Source organism: Protomyces lactucae-debilis (genome assembly GCF_002105105.1).
Source record: "Protomyces lactucae-debilis strain 12-1054 chromosome Unknown BCR37scaffold_12, whole genome shotgun sequence".
Taxonomy (NCBI): domain Eukaryota; kingdom Fungi; phylum Ascomycota; class Taphrinomycetes; order Taphrinales; family Protomycetaceae; genus Protomyces; species Protomyces lactucae-debilis.
The window spans coordinates 437,989-456,425 of NW_024468004.1; the positions used below are offsets into that span (position 1 = coordinate 437,989).

The following is an 18,437-nucleotide window of genomic DNA, read 5'->3' on the forward strand; positions in this document are numbered from 1 at the left end:
ATCAGCTCGGAGGCCTCACCGATCAGATGGCATAGCACGTGCTCCCGGACTTGCTGTGCTGGCAGCTCCTTTATATGCTCTCTTCTTACCTTTTCCATACTTTAATCTCTTCCACATCTCATTCTCATGCCTACTACATACGTATAGTTGCTTGAGTGGTGAAAGTGGAGGAGCAGCGACGTAAGGAACCTAAGGCCTTACAGATTGGTTTCGAGTGATAAGACCAGCAGCAGCACCAAGCACAAACCCACCCACCACGCCAACCACAATGGGATCTCCCATGACAGCTTTCCACCCACCGCCCTCGCCAAAGGGACCTCCCATGGCAGCTTCCCACCCACCAACCTCGCTTACCCAGCAGTTGAGGCAGATGCAGCAGGAGTTGGAAGCCAGGATGGAACGCCTCAGTAGCGACCACCCACCGCCCTCGCCAAAGGGACCTCCCATGACAGCTTCCCACCCACCAACCTCGCTTACCCAGCAGTTGAGGCAGATGCAGCAGGAGTTGGAAGCCAGGATGGAACGCCTCAGGAACAACAATCCCGTCTTCTCCAAACCAATTACCTTATTGGCCGACACCAAGGCCTCCAAGGATAACATGCTGAAGGTTGATTCGAAGCTCAACCTACAAATGGAGGACAAGGCCTCAAAACAGGAGGTCTTGGATATGGAAGCCAAGGTGGATGAGATGGGGAAGACGGTGATCACCGAGATGCAGCTCGAGCTCCACAAGTGGGCTGAATTCACAAAGGAATCGCATGCCGCCCTCTGTCAGAGGCTCGAACAGTTGATCTCGCCCTCTCCAGTCAAGAAGGAGGCGGCTGACTCGACTTCCAAGGACGACATTCTGGAAAGTGAGGCCAAGCTTGACCCACAACTGGAGGATATGGCCTCAAAACGGGAGGTGCTGGAGGTGGAAGCCAAGGTGAATGAGTTGGGGGAAACACTGGCTTCCAAGGTCAAAGAGGAGGCCGCCGACTCGGTTCTCCAGGAGGCTCACCCCGTTGGGGTCAAGAAGAAGGAGGAAGACCGCTCGTCGCGCACAGGGCCATTCGGCGCAACCGACAAGCAGGCGCCACCCAGTGCGCAGGTTCTATTCATATTTCCAAAACTGGTCAGCCTGGACCAGAAGCGACCAGGGGCAATCACCTCGATGGTCATGATGAACCTCGACAATTGGGGTCACGCACCAACAATGATGGCGATCGACGCCTCATCAACGCTGAGTGAGGCAAATCAGGCCATTCCCAAGCCTGTCATTACAGCCAACAGACTCCCCAGCGGAAATGATCAAGGTTCGCCTTGGTGTCGATTCTGCCGCACCTATCATTGGCGCAATGGAACACCTTGCCAGGTGGAAGTTGCCAATGTACTCATTGCTCCTCCCGACGCTCAAAGTGATGGTGAGGGCTAACAAGCGCTCATCATGGTTGAAAGACAGTCTCGGGGACGAGACTTTATCTCGGTTGGGGGACATGTAAGGCCGCAGGGTGAGATGCGACCTCACATCAGCTCGGAGGCTCACCGATCAGATGGCATAGCACGTGCTCCCGGACTTGCTGTGCTGGCAGCTCCTTTATATGCTCTCTTCTTACCTTTTCCATACTTTAATCTCTTCCACATCTCATTCTCATGCCTACTACATACGTATAGTTGCTTGAGTGGTGAAAGTGGAGGAGCAGCGACGTAAGGAACCTAAGGCCTTACAATATGGATGCGCGTCAAGGACGAGGGCCATACAACAAACAGCGACCAGAAGCGTCTCGAAACCGGATATGATGTATGCGAAACGGCATTCCAAGAAGCATTGACAGCTCATTCGCCGCGCGAGGGCGTAGATCTTTGCGGTTGAAAGTCTCGAGCCTTGGTTCGAGGAGCAGAAGAAAGCATGAGAGCGATGCCGATGGCACAACGAACTGTTACCACGAGCGATTCACTAATCCTCCATTGCGCACGTCAAGAACACGGTGGTCTTCATGAAGTCGGCGGCAAAGCCAGAGGCAAAATTCAATGACGCGTAAAAGATCTTCATCCATATGCTGCACTTCTGGGGAGTTTCCACCTTATCTGTTTTGATGGTAATGTGCATTTCGTTGCCAGTTGTAAATCCATCTGCGTAGATGTACACATCGACCTGTGTGGGAAGTATCAGTCCCTTCCTCGTAGTAAAACACGGTCCCAATTCGCCATTTGGATCAGCAGCCTCCGGACACGATTCACTACAATGCGGTACAGTCTGTCCGCCTCGTGGATTCCAACCGCAGCCTGTCAATAGTCCACAATCCACGTCGAGGTCATCTGGACAGAAGTAGTCCAAAGACGCGCCGTAGCGATGTCCAAGCGCTCCAGTACCGCCAATGCAATTCGTGTATACATTGTACATAGAACCTTTGCTGAGGGCTTCGAGTGTAGCAGCCAACGCCTTGATCAGCATGTAACGCACTTGCGGCTCCTCGGCATAGACTGTTGTTGAGTTGGGATCTTTCAGACGTCCCCATGGACCGGTTATGTCAAACGTGACATTGTAATCGGGTTTTTCTTGTGAGTAACAACCGCGCTCTGGCTGTTAGCTCAAATGCGTTACCCAGTCTTCACTCACTGTGAGTACTGAATGTACTGCGGAAACCCCGGGTGAATGGTTGGACCTTTTTCAGGCCTTGCTGATAGACTTGCGCATGGATGTCCCATGCGCCTGTATCTGCTCTCTCGCTGCCGATACTGGAAAGGATAGAGAAGCGCGGACCCGAAGCAGACACTGTTTTACTACCATTCAAGCTTTTGTGTGGTTCTGATGCTGGTGTCGTTCCAGAAGCAATGACTGCCTCGACACCCGACGCTGGGATGTCATCGAGATTGAGAGGAGTTGCAGATGAGCAACTTGTTGATAGTATTGCGGCAATAGCAATCCACTGATAGAGCATTCCCAAAGTTGGTGGATAATTGGAAAATCATCTTCAGCCAAGGGCGGCTTTGTAGATGTAGTCGTGATCTGGCATCGAGCCCTCCGTTCAGGCATAGCAGCCCTTGTGCGCCAACGAGCGATTTTGACTGGTTGATGCAAGCTGCCTGTCATGGTACCCCTGAATGGACTCTGGACAAACAGTGATTGCCACTAGCTGGCTACTGACCAGTAGGATTCAGCTTTACAAACACCTGCCAAGCGGCATGTGCAGCTGCATCCGCTTGCTCCGATTTTGCGAGGCTTCCCGATGTAGCGACTGACGAGAGGATGCAGTGGCTCAGAATGCACTTGGCTAAGTGATACAGCGTGAGGCACAGCGAGTATGGAAGCACCGCAGGAATGTGTGATCCAAAGCTGTGGACACTTGTCAGTTGACCTGGAGCCAATGGTCTCACATCAGAGATGGATGCAGGCTCGAGTGTCACCAGCCAGCGATATCTGTTCACTCAGGCACATGATAGCATTATATATACTTCTGATATTCCTTCAGCCCCAGTTCGAGTCGTCCGTGCTCCTGTGTGCACGTGCACGAATTCTGGCCCGCGACTATATAAAGAGCGCGCCGCCCGCCCCAAAGAATTTTATTTTTTCGCTTCTGTCGCGTTTCCCCCCACGTGACCCACACCAGAAGAGCCTCACTGCCTGCTGCGACCCATTCACTTGTCGTCGGAGCACATCGCCTGCAGTAGCTCACGCTCTTCCCTCTCCTCTCCCTCCGTCTCTCTCTCCGCTGATCATGGACTCGCTTGCTCCCGTGCCAACAACGGCAGCACAGGCATCCGCCTTCATGAAACAAACTGCAATCATGCAGCCAGGCTCGGCGCCAGACACCCTCACACCTCCCCTCTCAGAGAAGGGCAAAGAGACGCAGCAGGATGCAGCAACAGGTGGCTGGCAGGGTGTCTCTGGCATCGTCCCGACGTTGCAGTATGCGCCTTCTTGATTTGCCCTATGTGATGGCTGCTGACCCTTCTCAGGAACATCGTGGCAACCGTCAATTTGGACTGCAGGCTGGATCTCAAGACCATCGCGCTGCACGCCAGGAATGCCGAGTATAACCCAAAGGTAAGAGCGATTGTCCTTGCGTTCTTCTCATTGCGCGCCCTTCTTTGAATGGTAGCTGACATGCTCGTACAGCGTTTCGCCGCGGTCATCATGCGTATCCGAGAACCAAAGACAACAGCTCTCATCTTTGCAAGCGGCAAAATGGTCGTAACCGGTGCAAAGTCAGAAGACGACTCCAAGTTGGCTAGTCGTAAGTATGCGCGCATCATTCAGAAGCTCGGATTCAATGCAAAATTCACCGACTTCAAGATCCAGAACATCGTCGGCTCTTGCGACGTCAAGTTTCCCATTCGTCTCGAGGGTCTCGCTTACTCACACGGCAATTTCTCATCATACGAGCCAGAGCTCTTTCCTGGTCTCATTTACCGCATGGTCAAGCCCAAAATTGTGCTTCTCATTTTCGTCTCTGGCAAGATTGTGTTGACTGGTGCCAAGGTGCGAGAAGAGATTTACCAAGCCTTTGAGAGTATCTACCCAGTGCTGTCGGAGTTCAAGAAGCCATGAAGGCTCTGTCTGCATTCCTGCGCTTCATGAACCACGCGCATCCCTTACGCTCTCGATAATCTCCAGCCCTCGTCATGTGCAAGCTCACCCACTCACTCTTAGCTCAGCCTAGCAGCGCAATCTTGGTGCCACTGCGCTCACTTACGACATATTGTCAACCACCATCAAGACTCCCTCGACCGTGTAATAGTAGACTAGCTCCATACCTCTGGTAGCAAACCATCCTGTAATAGCAAGACTTGAAACTGGCCGCTTTTGATGGTTTGCGCGTGAGAATTAAGACGGCACACATCCCTTCACGCGCTGCAGGATTTTCCCTTTCATCAACCTGACAACGCGATCGCCATCTTGGAATTATGGCATGAGCAGAACAATGCGAGAAGAGGACAGCGTTCCTTGTACAGGGGATGTCGCTCCTCGTCTCGTGATTGTCTGTTCGCAACACGCAAATCTTGCCTGCTCATTCTCAGAGGACGCAAGTCCCACCCGTCCACTCGTGGGCAAATACCCGGTTGGGAATGACTGCAACAAAGATTACTTGCAAGACGAAGCAGCAGGGATTCCACACTTTTTGCCATTGTATCGATTGGCTTGTGAGTACTTTTAATCACCCTCTACATTCCCCATATACATCACATATGTAAATTATAAAGTAACAAATACCATCAAAGCGGCTCTTGATACTCACTCAGCGCAATACCGGCTTTGCACATCTTGACACTGACCACAGCACTTGCAGTCTCCCAGAGACCTGTCTTGACAAGCCTGAGGTACCAGCCGTGGGTTACGAGGTAGTCCATAGACAGTCCCCAGCAAAGGAAGCTTGCCTGCCGCTCGATAGGGTCCCAGTTGAAGGATGACACCAGTCGGATGCCTGGCGCAGCAGCATGAGAGCCGACGAGATCCCGAGATAGATCGATACCAAGCGATCGCTTGTTGGTTTGCGAGAACCAAAGAGACAAAGGTGCCTGATCGTCGGCATCAGAGGCACTATTCGCAGTTGTCTGGGGAGGTGGTCCAAATTTAACCGTATAGAGCCTGATGCCATTTGCGTCTGGGAAATCAACGCAAGTGACACCGAAAGTCAACAGCGGGAACCAAATGCATAAGGCTGCCTCCATCTCCAGCGCAAAAGGCATGACACAAAAGGGCTTAGCAGCTGTCGTGGATGACACGCAGCCAGACGGTGTTGCTCCTTGCACTGCGGGTGTGGCGCTTGCGGAGGATGTTTCTTGCCAGGCAGGCAGAGGACGCGCTCGTGTCACAACGCGATGCTGGATCAAGTTATCAATTACCTGACCTAGCCAATGCCCGGGGATGCCGACAGATTGAAGATAGAGTAAGAGCCGGAAGAATGCATGCAAATTCAGTGGCTCGGTGGGTAAGGGCGCCTTTGACTTGGCTGGACGTTTTCTTGGTAGTGCGAGTGTAAGAAAAACTTGATAGAGCCAATCTGTCAGTGCTTCACGTTTCAGTCCGCTCCGATCGCCGAGACGGTTCGCTGTGTTGAGACCCGCGAGTGGTCGCCATCGGGCGTATTCATTACAAAAGCGGCTCGCTAGTGGTGTCGATCCATGCATAGTGATTCCAAGGTGTTCTTGAAGCGTAGCAAGATCTGGCAAGGCAGTACCATCCAGCAGTATGCGCTCGTACTCACTTGCCTTAGTCTCAGGCAGTCGACAGGCCAAAAAGGCGTGGTTCCCAATATTTAGATTTGGGAAAGAGTCAAAGACTTGTGCCAATAAACCTCCGTGCTGATCGGCTTCTTCGCACAAGTAAATGCGGTCAAACAAGTCAAACCGGCCTTCTTCAGACCTCAAGATCTGCTCAAGTGCAATATGAGAATCGCCTATGCGCCATTCAAGGTAGAGAACGAAGCCATGTTTCTTTACTGACTTGGCCGCTCGAGTGAACCAGTGTGAGGTGTAATCATACAACCACAATGGCTTTGCAAGTGGCGGCTCGCGCGACGTAGCAAAGTGCATGATTGCAAAGGGATCAAATGAAAGGTCCGCTTCATCCGATGCTAGTGGCAAAAGCGTGACATTGGTTTTCCAATGCCGCTTGATGTACTCGATAGCGGCCTCGAGCGGAGCAAGCTGAGGCTCGTTCTTGGAAATGCGCTTGCCACCGCTACTGAAATTGGCCCAGCCATTCCAGAGCTGTTTAACGTGCTCTGCCAATTTTGGCTCTCTGTGGTGCACCTGAGCAGGCATGTAGAGCATCTTCAGACCTCCTTGGTAGAATGTTGAGTGTTCAATGAGCAGACCATCCGGCACCCAGCGCTTGCGATTCAAGGCATCGAGTGCTTCATCATTTGCAAACAGCTTGAGAGCCGTTTCGCGCTTCCCCTTGAGAGTCATTTTAGCCAAGTTTGGACAAGATTTGTGTAAAATGTGGTCAAGTTGATCTGCTGAAAAGTTCCCTATCACCATCTGCAAGTCATTCCGGGCAGAGATGCGCAAATCGGCTGCCTGCTGCTTTCCAGCTGCCGACTGCGGATGTTCGTCCATCGGTCCTGCAGCGGACTTTTGCATTGACATGCATTGCTCAATACTGACTTGATCCACTGCAGCACCAGTCCAGTACTTGAAGACTGGCATGATTTGATCAATCGTTTCTAGCGAAAAATCAAGCCATGCAGGAATGCCTTGGCCTGAACAGAGCTTTGTGCTAATGACGCGGATCGTAGAAAGCAGCCTTTCATGTACCCAAAGAGGCATCATAGCGCCGACATAAGTATAGTGCATCAAGGTCATCAGCTCTACCGAGCTCGTTGTCGGGTTGTCGAGATCATGCCGGCTGAGCTCGTCAATGAGGAAAAAGAGAATGGTACTCCGGGCAACGACACAGGGGTCCTCGTCCATTAGTAGCATTTTGAGACTGAATCCAGCCTTTGGATTTTGATCGTAGACATCAATCATTGTGGCGATTACATGTCGCATGTCCACGTTGCCACCAAAGAAGCTGAGATGGCTCCACTTGAGCTCATCTATGCGCAGGTGGCAATTTGGGTCGATGATCTCGTCCGTGCCTGGCGTTGAGAGGAAGCTTGTGGCTCCAACCTTGTCATAGGACATAGCTTGGCGACATTTCCGCTTGGCTTTGGCTTGCGGACGCTTGCGAGGTAGACTTGTAACAAACTTATTGGCTTTAGATGAGCCCCAGACGGAGAGTTGATCAAGAGAATGTAAAGCTGCGTCTTCAATGACACCAAATTCGACATGCTCGTCGTATACAGTCTGCGCCACTTCTTGTATCGCGTCCAGAAGCTGGTCAAACTCTTGCATTTGGAGGAGACAACGACATTCTCGCAGTCGAAGCTTCAGATCAAGAGCCGAAACGCTCGATTCTGTCGGTGTAATGACATGCAGCTGCTCAAAGGCGCGGTCGATGGCTTCGAGGGCGTGTTCATAGTCGCCGAGCTCGTAGTAGGCTGCAGATAGATCTGACAGATAGGTCGGAGCCTGGGCCTCCGATGCAAGCAGCGACGCCTTTTCGTATGCTATGATGGCCTCATTGAAGTTGTCTGCCTTGTAATGCTGATCACCAAGAGCCTTGAGTTGCTCTGCCTCCATGCGCGAGCCTCGTAGCCCTTTGCTGGGCAGTGGCCGAGATTTGCCGCAAGCTGGTCGCCTTGGTCTAAAGTATTAAGTGGCAGTAGAGCCGATGGATAAAATACAAGTCGATGAGCTCCAGGCACTGTTGCGTTGCTATATGCAAGTCAGTGCCGCTGCTATCTATGTCTTCTGTCGCGCAGAGCCTTGGAGCTCGTGTGAAATTGCCAGGTTCAGATGGCGAAACCCAAGGGGCGTAATGGAGGTCTGGTCATTCATGGACCTGGCGAGGACTTTCTGTTACAAGGGTCACTTCTCCCTGGTTCGGCCTCATGAACATGTAGCGAGAGTGTGTTGCCACAATTGTAGCGATTTCGTACTAAATGCGTCAATAGTGTATCTCGCTACTAATTCTTATGGTTGCAATATGGCTGTCGGGTGCAGGCCTACCGGAGTATAGGCCGAGGTATTGGGCATTAGACTTTGCTAGGGTCGGGTCCAACAACGGCATGAATCAATTTCGCTCCCGCGATCTTTCGCCATTCTGCCAGCTTGCCAAAGAATCCATCTGCCGCAGTTGCGTTGGGCTTGCCGTCCCACTGCTCTTCATGGCGTTGAATCATGCCGTTCTGTAATTCAAGGGTGATGAGAGAGTTGAGGGTCTTTTCAAAATTGCCCAATTTGAAGACATAGTGTTGAGTCAGATCGAGTACAATCGCATTTGGCTTGCTCTTGTCATCGAGAACTCTGCACTCCTTGGTATCACTCTGCTTGAAGATTTTGGGCATGCCGTTGAATTGACTTTGAATGACCTGTCATTAGAAAAAAGACCTGGTACATGGTTGTGTTCTTACCGCTTTTCCCTGTGCGATCGAGACAGGGTCACTGAACACAGCATTTTCAGCGTAATGCGAGTAGGCCTTCTCAGTAGGCTTGCACTGGTAGAGCGAGAGAACTTCCTCGATGATGGTTTTCTCAGAGCCACTTGCCTCTCGCGTGGGCAGGGATTTGAAGTTTGGCATCGTGGACATGGTTCTATCTGCTTTGTAGAAATGAGACGCGGTGCAAAGAGAAGGTCTGCAGAGCATCAGTAGAGAGCCAGAACTTGCCACCTGCGCATCTTTATATGTCGCATCTCTTCGATACAGCTACGTCATGCGATCTCTCGTCATTCATCTTGCACTCTCATGGCTTATGTCAGCGAATCTGCACTTCAGATGCTTCAGATGGGTTGCCCAGATCTGGCGCGGGGAAACCGCAACGAGTAATTATCTCAAGCAGGGTGGAGAGAGGCCTGTCAGTAATCCATTCATCCATTCAATTATAAAGAGCCCGGCCCGAATATAATTGCTGACTGCAGCCATACAATCTCCTCTACGTCGACCAACTGATTCTGCAGCCATGTCTCTCTTCGCCCCATATCCCGACCCTCCCAGTGCATTGGGACGCTTGAGGGTACTCAGCCCTAACGCAGCCATTCGCGTATCTCCTCTATGTCTTGGAACAATGACTTTTGGAACAGCCTGGAGCGAAAACATGGGCGACATGACCAAAGAGACCGCTTTTGAGATCATGGATCTCTTCTTCAAGCAAGGTGGATCGTTCTTTGATACCGCTAACAACTACCAATCCGAGTAAGATGTCCCGGGTTACTGTTACAAAGATTGACCATGTTCCTAGAGAGAGCGAGACCTGGATTGGCGAATGGATGGCCGCCCGCAAGAACCGCGATCAAATCACACTTGCTACGAAGTATACGAGCCCATACAACACCCATGACAAGTCCATTGGCATTCATGCCAATTTCACGGGCAATCACGTCAAGTCACTACGTCTCTCTGTCGCAGCCTCGCTAGCCAAGCTCAAGACTGACTACATTGATCTTCTTTACGTTCATTGGTGGGATCATACTACTTCTATCCCTGAGCTCATGCAGTCGTTGAATCAGCTAATTACCGCTGGCAAGGTCCTCTATCTTGGCATTAGCGACACTCCGGCATGGATTGTCGTCAAGGCAAACATGTACGCCGAGGCACACGGCTTACGTGGCTTTAGCGTGTACCAAGGCCAGTGGTCAGCTGCTAAGCGCGATGTCGAACGCGACATCCTGCCTATGTGTCGTGACATGGGACTAGCGATGTGTCCCTGGGGTGCTCTGGGTGGCGGCAACTTCAAGACAGACGAACAGCGCAAACAACAGGCCGACAAGGGTCGCAATTTCAGACCAGCCACCGAAGCAGATGTCGCTGTCACTAAAGTCTTGAGTGAGCTGTCTGAAGCGAAGGGCAAGTCAATCACTTCTCTTGCTCTGGCTTATGTCTTGCACAGTCAGCCATATGTATTTCCTATCGTCGGCGTTCGCACTGCTAAGCACCTGCAAGACAACATCGACGCACTCGATATCAAGCTGAGCGAGGACGAGCTATCGAGAATCAACAAAGCTTCTAACTTCTCGCTCGGCTTTCCACATGATATGATTGGGCAGCACCCATCCGAGTCTTGGCTTCTCTCGTCGTCGGGGGCATACGCCTTTGAACCACACGCAAAACCGTTTTGACTCTCAAACAGAGCACAACATAGAAATAGTGGAACAAACAGGCGATGAACTTTTAGATATGAAGTTCGTCTACCTATGACAACCTCATGCTTCCAAATGTGGACCTCTGTGTAGGTAAACGTGACTTTTCCGCCTCCAAGACTTGCAGTCCATTCAATTTGTCGGACAGCAAGGCTGCATTTTCATCGATCCAAGACAGTGACTCGACATGCTGATTGAGTGTCTTGACAATGGTTGATAGTGCATCCGATTCCTTCAACTGACTCATGGTCTCTGCGGACTTGTTGATGTCCGTCATCATGCCGCCCAAATCCTTGCCCAAACCGTCGAGTTCGGTGATGAGCTTTTCAGCTTGACCATATGCCTTTTCCCGCTCGAGGTCGACCGGTTGCGAGACACCTACTTCGTTCGAGATCTCCTTGACTTGGGCTTCATACACATCCAGCATAGCTTCGAGCTCGTCTTGCTGATGCTCGATGTATGTCAGAGCCTGGTCTACTTTACCAGAAGTTTGCTCTGCAGTCGCCGTCGCTGCATAGAGTCTCGAGATGGCGTCTCCCGAGCTGAGCAGAGTCTGATCCCAATTTGCAATCTGCCGCGCTTGCTTTTGAAAGGCATTCGCATACTTCTCAAGATCTTGTGACCACTTTGTAACGAGCTCGTCGAGTGTTTTGTTCTTCAAAATCGCCGGCGCAGGTGCTGCAGGAGCTTTGCTGTCGCTGGTTGTTTGAGTGGCACCTCCGAAGCCAAATGATGGCTTGGTGTCATTTGTGGCCTTGCTATTGCCCGAAGCAGGGGCTGCAGGCGCACCAAACCCAAAGCCCGAAGCAGCTGGCTTATCCGCACCTTTCTCTGATTTGCTCGAGTCCAGGGCAAAACCGAAACCTCCAGTTTTCTCAGCTGGCTTATCAGTCTTGGCTGATTCTGTCGGAGCGCCAAACCCGGAGAACCCGGTTGACTTATCCGCAGGTTTGTTCTCACTTGACAATACTGCTGGTGTTCCAAATGAGAATCCACCCTGCTTCTCGGCTGGCTTCTCGTTTGCAGCAGGCGTTGCGCTGCCGCCAAAATTAAATGTCGTCTTTGTTTCAGGAGCTTTACTTTCCGCTGGTTTTTGTACAGATGACCCAAATGAGAAAGTTGGCTTGTCTGCCGGCTTATCTGTTGTTGTTGTCGTCGTCGTCGCTGCAAGCGAGAAGCCACTGGTTGGGTTTGTAGTGTTGTCCTGGGCCACGGCCCCAGAAGCGAAGCCGCCTGACGGTGTTGACGTGCCACTTGCAGCAGGCGTCACGGTATTACTTGCAGCACCCGAGTCCGCAGCGAGCTTGCTTCCGAATGAGAAGGAAGCAGGAGCTGGTGTAGCAGCCGGCGTCGTACTTGTACCGCCAAAGCTGAAAGCGTTTGAGGGAGCTGACCCGCCACTGCCTCCCTTTCCTTCATTGCCTCCACCAAATAGACCGCTAGATGCAGTATTGCTACTTTGCCCTCCACCAAAATTGAATCCCGTGTTAGACGGCGGCGGTCCAGCAGGTGTCGTTGATGCCTGGTTGCCAAACACATTCGTAGGTCCTCCCGCAGCGGGCGTCGATGCTGCGCCAAAAGTGAAGGTCGGCTTCTTGTCTCCTGCTCCACCCGTGCCTCCGAAATTGAAAGACATCTGTGCTCGCCCGTTGCTTCGTCGTGGGAGACGAGTTGTGTTGAGGTCTGCAGCTGTCTCTGTTTCTTGAAATTCGACGCGTTCGACGAGACACGATCAAGGACACCATCGACATTGATTCGACAACACGCACCGGGAGGCGGGCGATGTCAGAAGCAACGATGGGCCCAGCAGAGGATCACCCAGACTTACAGGCGACAAGCGTAGGTCGCTTATCCCTCGATGTAGAGGACGTAGGGACCTCAGCACTTGGAACTGTTACGGAGATTCAAGAAGAGGAAGTTGCGAGCTCGTCCGATGTCTCTATAGACGAATCGCCGGCTCCAGGGACTGAAAAATTTGGTGATCGGACACTGACAAGTCCCTCAGCGACTTTTGGTCACAGGCGCCGGAGCTCAGCCGTCAGCCGACGTTCAAGTACCTCTGGCGCTCGACGGTCCAGTGTCCTCTCGTCTGCGCACGAGTTCGACGACTTCCAGGAAGGCGAGGATGGGTCAGACTTTGGAGACTTTGAAGATGAAGAACAAAGTCCCTTTGTCGAAGAGAGATCTGTTCATTCTCAGGCCTCTATCTTGGCGCCTCTTCCAGACACATCGGACCAGGAGCGCTTGGCAGACTTCCTGGAGGATACTATACATGTGCTGTTTCCTTCGTCAGAATCTACGATGGCAGTTAAGCGCTCCAACACAATCGCTACGGAGAACGAGGACGAGTTTGAAGACGAGTCACCTTTCATGCTGACCGACCGTGCTATCTCACTGTGGAAGCAACTGACCGCAGCGCCACCGTTGCAACCGCCCGCATGGAAGCACTCCCGCGTACGCCGCCTGTTCCTTGTAAGTCTTGGTATTCCACTCGATCTGGACGAGATTCTACCCAAAATGACCCACAAGAAGCTTGTCTTGCCCTCAACCAAAAAGAAGGACAAAAACAGCAGTACGAGGCGTCGCAAGATTCCACCGCCGCCAGAATTTGAGTTGCATCTTGCTCGCCAACTTTGCCAGACTACGGAGGCTGCGCTAGACAACATGGACGATCGCGAAAAGACTATCCATATTGCCACACTCAAGGCGCATACTCTTGCAGCTTCAAATCTTCTGACGTACTGGCTGGAACAACGGGAGCTTGCTCAAACAGACAAAGAGACGTTGGAAGCGGTAGTCGAAAACCTTGTCAAATTTCACAAGCGGCAAATGGACGAGCAGGTAAAAAAGCAGGCAGCAACGGTAAAGAAAACCCGTTTTTCCTTCAGGTCAGGCAGCTGATGACCAATGGCGAATTTTGTGTCTATCGAAGTCCGCCTTCCGTGGCTTCATCACAGCTAGAGTGGTACTCAATTGCGTACCCGATGCGTTTCTCACCTGAAACAATTATACCTCTGACATGCCGGCATCATATAAAAGAAGTCAGAGACTGCCTGACCTGATCCCTATGATTCCATTCAAAATTCCACTCGCCCTTTTCTTGGCGTATGCAGTAGCTGTGCCCATTCAGGAGCAAGGGGCTCTCAGCAAACGCTTGGTGGTCGGCTTCCCTGGTGGTGGCGTAAGAGTTGGTCCCAATGGCGTCAATGTTGTCGCCGCAAATGGTTTGGTCAATGTCAATGGTCCAGCCCTGCGTACTACACGCCCAGTAGCACCTCAGCGTACAGCCAATACCAATGTCGGCCTTGGACCTGGAAGTCCTCTGTTTGGATCAAGTTCACTTGGCGGTCTTGGAGGTGGCAATACAATGCTCGGTTCGACTTTACTAGGCGGCCTTTTGAGGCCTCCTCCTGCGAAGTAATTGCTTGTCGCTTGGGATGTTCGTGATGCGAGCACGCACTTGTCGAGCAGTGCGCTTCAGCCTATTTGCAGCCAAAATGTACGTGAAATTAGACATTGTCTTGTGCCATCGAGCCCATCGTCTTGTCTTGACAACAGCGTCGTTTTTTGTTATGCCCATCGAGTCAATGAGCAGAAACTGTCATTCTTACGCTTCGATTCTGAGCGGCCCAAATCGATGTCACTCCTAGTCGCCATTGCATTCAAGGATACGCTGCCACCACTGACAATAATAATTTAGGAGGATCTCTCTTTGCTACTCTGCCATCTACGATCGTGACTGTTTGCCGTCACTTGCGGGCCAACCGCTTCGTGAAACACTTGTTTAGCGGACTACGCACTTTTCAGGAACGCTTTCGCAGTCTGGCGATGCAGGCCTGAGCCGTCGCTCGAAGCATAAGAGACTTCTTACGCCTGATCCTGAAGCGCTGAAGTCATCAAATGCATTTCGCAGCAATCTCTATCTTGCTGGCTTCCATCTACGCCCTGCCAACACCTCGCTCTAAATCTGACCCAAGATTGGCTTCTGGAGAAGACGTTTCCGGCACAACTTCTCGTACCTTTGGTTGGTCCATGGAATCCCCTTTGGGCTCTTTTGGCTCCTCTGTCACTCCATTTGGCTCCACGGCATCTAGTAATGGTCTTTTCGGCTCATCCCAGGGCAGCATCGGTATGCTGGGCATGAATGGCGGCATGGCTGGACCCATGGGTGGCATCAGCAGTTCTTCTAGTCTCTCGGGATCTTCCACGACAATGAGCTCACCTTTGGGTCAGATGTCAACTTCAGCTGGAACTGGAGCAGGTCTACGCCTTGATTGATCGCACAGACATGGAAGGGCATCTGCGGCTCAACGGACACATGTCTGGTTCAAACATTTGGTGAATTCTTTGGCTTCCCACCCATTGTCTTCTGCGTGGGCGTAGTTTAGACTTGATAGTGTATTGAACATGCTTCAACCTCTGAGACCGTGTTGATGACATGCTTGACACTGTTTGCATCAATATCATGAAGCGCAATTATTTAAGCAGTATGTTCATATTTATTCATAAACGACCCGCAAACAAGACAGTGTGCGCAAGTAGTAGAAACATATATAAGGTCGATCGACTACTTATATGGTGGTAGACTGAAGCGATGTTCGTTTTCGGGATGTCGATGTGGGTGATTCTTTTCTGGTCCGTCTATGCCACACCCCTGATGTCATCTGAAAGTCAATCGGAGGCGACGTCGCCAAGTGTGGCTCCAGGAGCCATGAGCTCACACGCAAAGCGAACATTCTTCTGGCCATGGTATGATTTGCACGCCATTAAGCACTACTGGAAAGACAAGTTTCTGAAACACTCTAAGCATGCTTTTGGATCAAATGCTCTCACAGGCCTAGGAGTGTTTGGGTCTCTTGGCATGCCGAGTGTGGTCGTGACACCGGCCGCTGGTCTGGCAGGTAATGCCGGTCTTGGCCTCTCTGGTGATGCCAACTTGGGTTTGTCGGGTGTTAATACAGGTGTCGGGCTAGCAGGCAACGCCGGTCTCGGTATCGAAGACAACGCCGGTCTCGGTCTCGGTTTAGCAGGCAACACTGGTCTAGGTCTAGCTGGCAATACCGGAGCTGGGTCGACGAGCCTTGGTGCCGTTCCCAGTCTTGTACCAGTTGTTTCATTGCAAGGAACTCAGGGAGTCTCAAATTCAATCCAAGGGCAATCACAATCTTCTGGCAGCAATGGCGCCTCAGCTGGCGTTGGCCTTGGTCTTGACTTATCGGGCAACGCTGGAGGTGATATCGCCGGTTCTGGTCATGCTCTCTTGCCTTCTGGATCGACGGGTCTGTCAGGCGACGTTGGTCTTGGCCTAGTAGGTGATGTCGGAGGCGCAACGACCAGTCATGATGCTGTTCCCACTCCTGCATCAGTCTCCTTGCAAGGTGAAACGCAAGGAACAGTCTCAGATTCATATCAAGGCCATTCACACTCTTTTGGCAAAAGTGGCGCTTCCGCCGACGTTGGGATCGGCCTTGGTCTCGGCTCATCGGGCAGTACTGGAGGCGGTATTGCCAGCTCTGGTGGTACTCCTTTGCCTGCTGGGTCGGCCAATCTTGCTGGCACACAGACGGCATCGACGACCAAAACTACCGATCAACAAAATATGGCTGGAGCCATCTTCAAAGGAAATACTGTTAAGTCTACTGGCTCGAATGCTCCTGGAGCACGTCCCTCGGACGTCGCAGACGCTGCTGCCCTTCATGTAGGCACGTCTGCTAATCTGGGTAGCACACAGGGGAGCAAGGGCACCCATACAGCTCCTCCGTCTGCTCAAAGCTCTGGCACTACTACCACTGAGACGACGACAACAACGACACAGGAGACTGGCGAGGAGACGACTGATGACAAGACAGTGGGCGACAGCACAGTGTCTGGCAGCTCGTCTGCGGGTGCCGATACAGTCAATCAAGCAGATTCGTCCTTAGTTTCCGGAAATTCGAATTCGAATGGAACGTCGGTCAGGTAAGAAGAAACGATCTTCCGCTGCTAGACATGAATCTGCGCTAGTCGACGGCCTCTGGGGAATGCCATATTTATCAATTTTGAGTACACATGCAAAGTGTTGGTAGTTCACCGCAAATATGTCGTTCCATCAAGAGTGCTTGTTGACCAACAGGTCGAAATCTTTGATGTTTTCAAGATGTTTGGACTTACTGGGTACCGACATGGCCACCATATAGCTTAAATACAGGACTTCTCCACTTGACGTGAGCGTAAACCATCCACTCATTGATTATGAAGCCTTTCATACCCGCGACGCTCTGCTTCCTTTCGATGACAATCAAGTTCGCTGGTGCTGTGCCTGTGGAACGCACGCAGAGGCCGTCGCAAGTTCATGCCAGACGTTCGCTTCAGGATTGGTTGTCATGGCTGCAGGTCAGCGTTGGCGATCTTGTTCATGTTGGCGTTGGGGAAACGAGTGATGCCAATACCCAAACCAAGACACCTGCGATTGTCTCAGTGAAGGCGCCATTCACAGACATCCAGGTGAAAGATAAGAGAGACGCTCCAGACTTACTGTATTGGTTTCCACAAGAAAACTCGGGAGACCAAGACAGCTGGGACACCGAAGAGCAGAGCAACCTCAGCTTGGAACAGGAACAAGCGCCGACATCAGGTGCGGTTCAGGAGTAGGATGGCTTGCGCAGGTCCGCAGCGAAAGAACGGATGCCGGTGATGTAGCCTCAGGTCTGTAGAAACAATTGGAAATCTGGCTAGTGCTGGGGCGTAAGACTCAGCTATTCGTCTTCATCGTCATGCGAAAGGGTCGATCGAGAAACGCCATCCGCGGCTATAATTTGACGCACATGACGGCGCAAGAACAGACCGACTCGAATCTAACTCAGCTGCTGCTCATGGCCACAAAAACGACAGTGCTGAATGTTGGCCTCCATGCAGCTTGCGCAATCACAGCGGGCGGAACTTGCGTCTTTCTCGCAATTCAGCAACACGGCGCTTATCTTGCTCGAATTTACTGCGTGTCTCCTCTCGTTTTTGCTTTTGCACGTCCTTGCGCTGAAATTTGTACAGATCGTCGAGTACTCCTACTTTGTTTTGCTGCTTGGCGGAGAGTTGTTGCACTGCATTGAAAGCACGCCCTGCTCCTGTCCGGCCCCCGCGAGTGATAGTGATGAATCCGTCTTCATCAGCCTCGCTTCTCATGCGCTTTTGCTTGCGACGGCGGAGAATTTCTTCTTGGTTGAAGAGCTCCATATAGGCATCAACCGATTGCTGTAAAATGATTGGGTCCGGAAACTTGAGCGAGAGATTGCTCTTGTAGAGATTTCTACCAAGTTCAGGCTCGTCTGGAGCTTCCCAGGAGAGGGCTGAAGCCTGACGAGCATTTTTGAGTACACGCTTCAGCTCCTGGGGTTCGACAAGGGCAACATGGGCAGAGCTCCCAGTCGCACGTAGAGTACGACTTGATATTGCAGGGAGTGCGGATGCGACTTTGAGACGCTGTACCTCTGCGCTAAAGTCCTGGTCTGTGATCTCGTCCAATTGCAAGGCCACATCTTCAAGCGACAGACTTACGCCACACTGCCGCAGAAACCGAACAGATTCGACACGTCCACCAAGAACTGTGACCAACCGCCGCAGATGGGTTTCTGTGGTATCTGATGGAAGATTTGCCATGAAGAGCATGCGCCCGTCATCTTGAAGCGGGGGCTTGGGCACATTTTGCCGCATGAAGATGTGCTGTGTAGCTCCGTCAGAGAAGCTTGAAGCGGGTGTCTGGACAGACAGCGTTATAAATGGCATAGCCATAGCAGAG

General features: G+C 51.8%; 12 protein-coding genes across 12 annotated transcripts; 8 read left to right on the top strand and 4 right to left on the bottom strand.

Moving 5' to 3' along the window:
- Positions 1-100: 100 nt before the first annotated feature.
- On the top strand, positions 101-1,630 carry BCR37DRAFT_380900 (uncharacterized protein). Its single transcript, XM_040869577.1, has one exon. It carries the CDS (start codon positions 269-271, stop codon positions 1,412-1,414), a length of 1,146 nt encoding a protein of 381 aa, XP_040724657.1. The 5' UTR covers positions 101-268; the 3' UTR covers positions 1,415-1,630.
- A 2,120-nt stretch (positions 1,631-3,750) lies between these two features.
- On the top strand, positions 3,751-4,781 carry BCR37DRAFT_380904 (transcription factor TFIID-domain-containing protein). Its single transcript, XM_040869578.1, has 3 exons — positions 3,751-3,889; positions 3,940-4,027; positions 4,100-4,781. The coding sequence occupies exons 1-3, from the start codon at positions 3,768-3,770 to the stop codon at positions 4,529-4,531; spliced, it is 642 nt and encodes a 213-aa protein (XP_040724658.1). The 5' UTR covers positions 3,751-3,767; the 3' UTR covers positions 4,532-4,781.
- Positions 4,782-5,135: 354 nt separating this feature from the next.
- BCR37DRAFT_380908 (uncharacterized protein) lies at positions 5,136-8,255 on the bottom strand. The gene has a single exon (XM_040869579.1). The coding sequence runs from the start codon at positions 8,107-8,109 to the stop codon at positions 5,197-5,199; it is 2,913 nt and encodes a 970-aa protein (XP_040724659.1). The 5' UTR covers positions 8,110-8,255; the 3' UTR covers positions 5,136-5,196.
- Positions 8,256-8,564: 309 nt separating this feature from the next.
- On the bottom strand, positions 8,565-9,119 carry BCR37DRAFT_388031 (uncharacterized protein; the record flags this gene model as incomplete). The annotated part of the gene is made up of 2 exons (XM_040870584.1): positions 8,565-8,900; positions 8,943-9,119. The coding sequence occupies 2 exons, from the start codon at positions 9,117-9,119 to the stop codon at positions 8,565-8,567; spliced, it is 513 nt and encodes a 170-aa protein (XP_040724660.1).
- A 239-nt stretch (positions 9,120-9,358) lies between these two features.
- On the top strand, positions 9,359-10,764 carry BCR37DRAFT_380910 (norsolorinic acid reductase). Its single transcript, XM_040869580.1, has 2 exons — positions 9,359-9,722; positions 9,769-10,764. The coding sequence occupies exons 1-2, from the start codon at positions 9,490-9,492 to the stop codon at positions 10,643-10,645; spliced, it is 1,110 nt and encodes a 369-aa protein (XP_040724661.1). The 5' UTR covers positions 9,359-9,489; the 3' UTR covers positions 10,646-10,764.
- BCR37DRAFT_403018 (Nsp1-like C-terminal region-domain-containing protein) lies at positions 10,719-12,302 on the bottom strand (the record flags this gene model as incomplete). The annotated part of the gene is made up of 2 exons (XM_040871961.1): positions 10,719-12,036; positions 12,061-12,302. The coding sequence occupies 2 exons, from the start codon at positions 12,300-12,302 to the stop codon at positions 10,719-10,721; spliced, it is 1,560 nt and encodes a 519-aa protein (XP_040724662.1).
- Positions 12,303-12,365: 63 nt separating this feature from the next.
- On the top strand, positions 12,366-13,835 carry BCR37DRAFT_62573 (uncharacterized protein). The gene has a single exon (XM_040872398.1). The coding sequence runs from the start codon at positions 12,449-12,451 to the stop codon at positions 13,565-13,567; it is 1,119 nt and encodes a 372-aa protein (XP_040724663.1). The 5' UTR covers positions 12,366-12,448; the 3' UTR covers positions 13,568-13,835.
- BCR37DRAFT_63207 (uncharacterized protein) lies at positions 13,510-14,327 on the top strand. Its single transcript, XM_040872406.1, has one exon. It carries the CDS (start codon positions 13,686-13,688, stop codon positions 14,085-14,087), a length of 402 nt encoding a protein of 133 aa, XP_040724664.1. The 5' UTR covers positions 13,510-13,685; the 3' UTR covers positions 14,088-14,327.
- On the top strand, positions 14,327-15,102 carry BCR37DRAFT_62617 (uncharacterized protein). Its single transcript, XM_040872401.1, has one exon. The coding sequence runs from the start codon at positions 14,567-14,569 to the stop codon at positions 14,942-14,944; it is 378 nt and encodes a 125-aa protein (XP_040724665.1). The 5' UTR covers positions 14,327-14,566; the 3' UTR covers positions 14,945-15,102.
- Positions 15,103-15,260: 158 nt separating this feature from the next.
- Positions 15,261-16,628, top strand: BCR37DRAFT_388037 (uncharacterized protein; the record flags this gene model as incomplete). The annotated part of the gene is made up of 1 exon (XM_040870585.1): positions 15,261-16,628. The coding sequence occupies one exon, from the start codon at positions 15,261-15,263 to the stop codon at positions 16,626-16,628; it is 1,368 nt and encodes a 455-aa protein (XP_040724666.1).
- Positions 16,629-16,763: 135 nt separating this feature from the next.
- BCR37DRAFT_62858 (uncharacterized protein) lies at positions 16,764-17,433 on the top strand. The gene has a single exon (XM_040872405.1). The coding sequence runs from the start codon at positions 16,898-16,900 to the stop codon at positions 17,294-17,296; it is 399 nt and encodes a 132-aa protein (XP_040724667.1). The 5' UTR covers positions 16,764-16,897; the 3' UTR covers positions 17,297-17,433.
- A 136-nt stretch (positions 17,434-17,569) lies between these two features.
- BCR37DRAFT_393656 (ribosomal RNA-processing protein 7-domain-containing protein) lies at positions 17,570-18,430 on the bottom strand (the record flags this gene model as incomplete). The annotated part of the gene is made up of 1 exon (XM_040871337.1): positions 17,570-18,430. The coding sequence occupies one exon, from the start codon at positions 18,428-18,430 to the stop codon at positions 17,570-17,572; it is 861 nt and encodes a 286-aa protein (XP_040724668.1).
- Between the last annotated feature and the right edge of the window lie 7 nt (positions 18,431-18,437).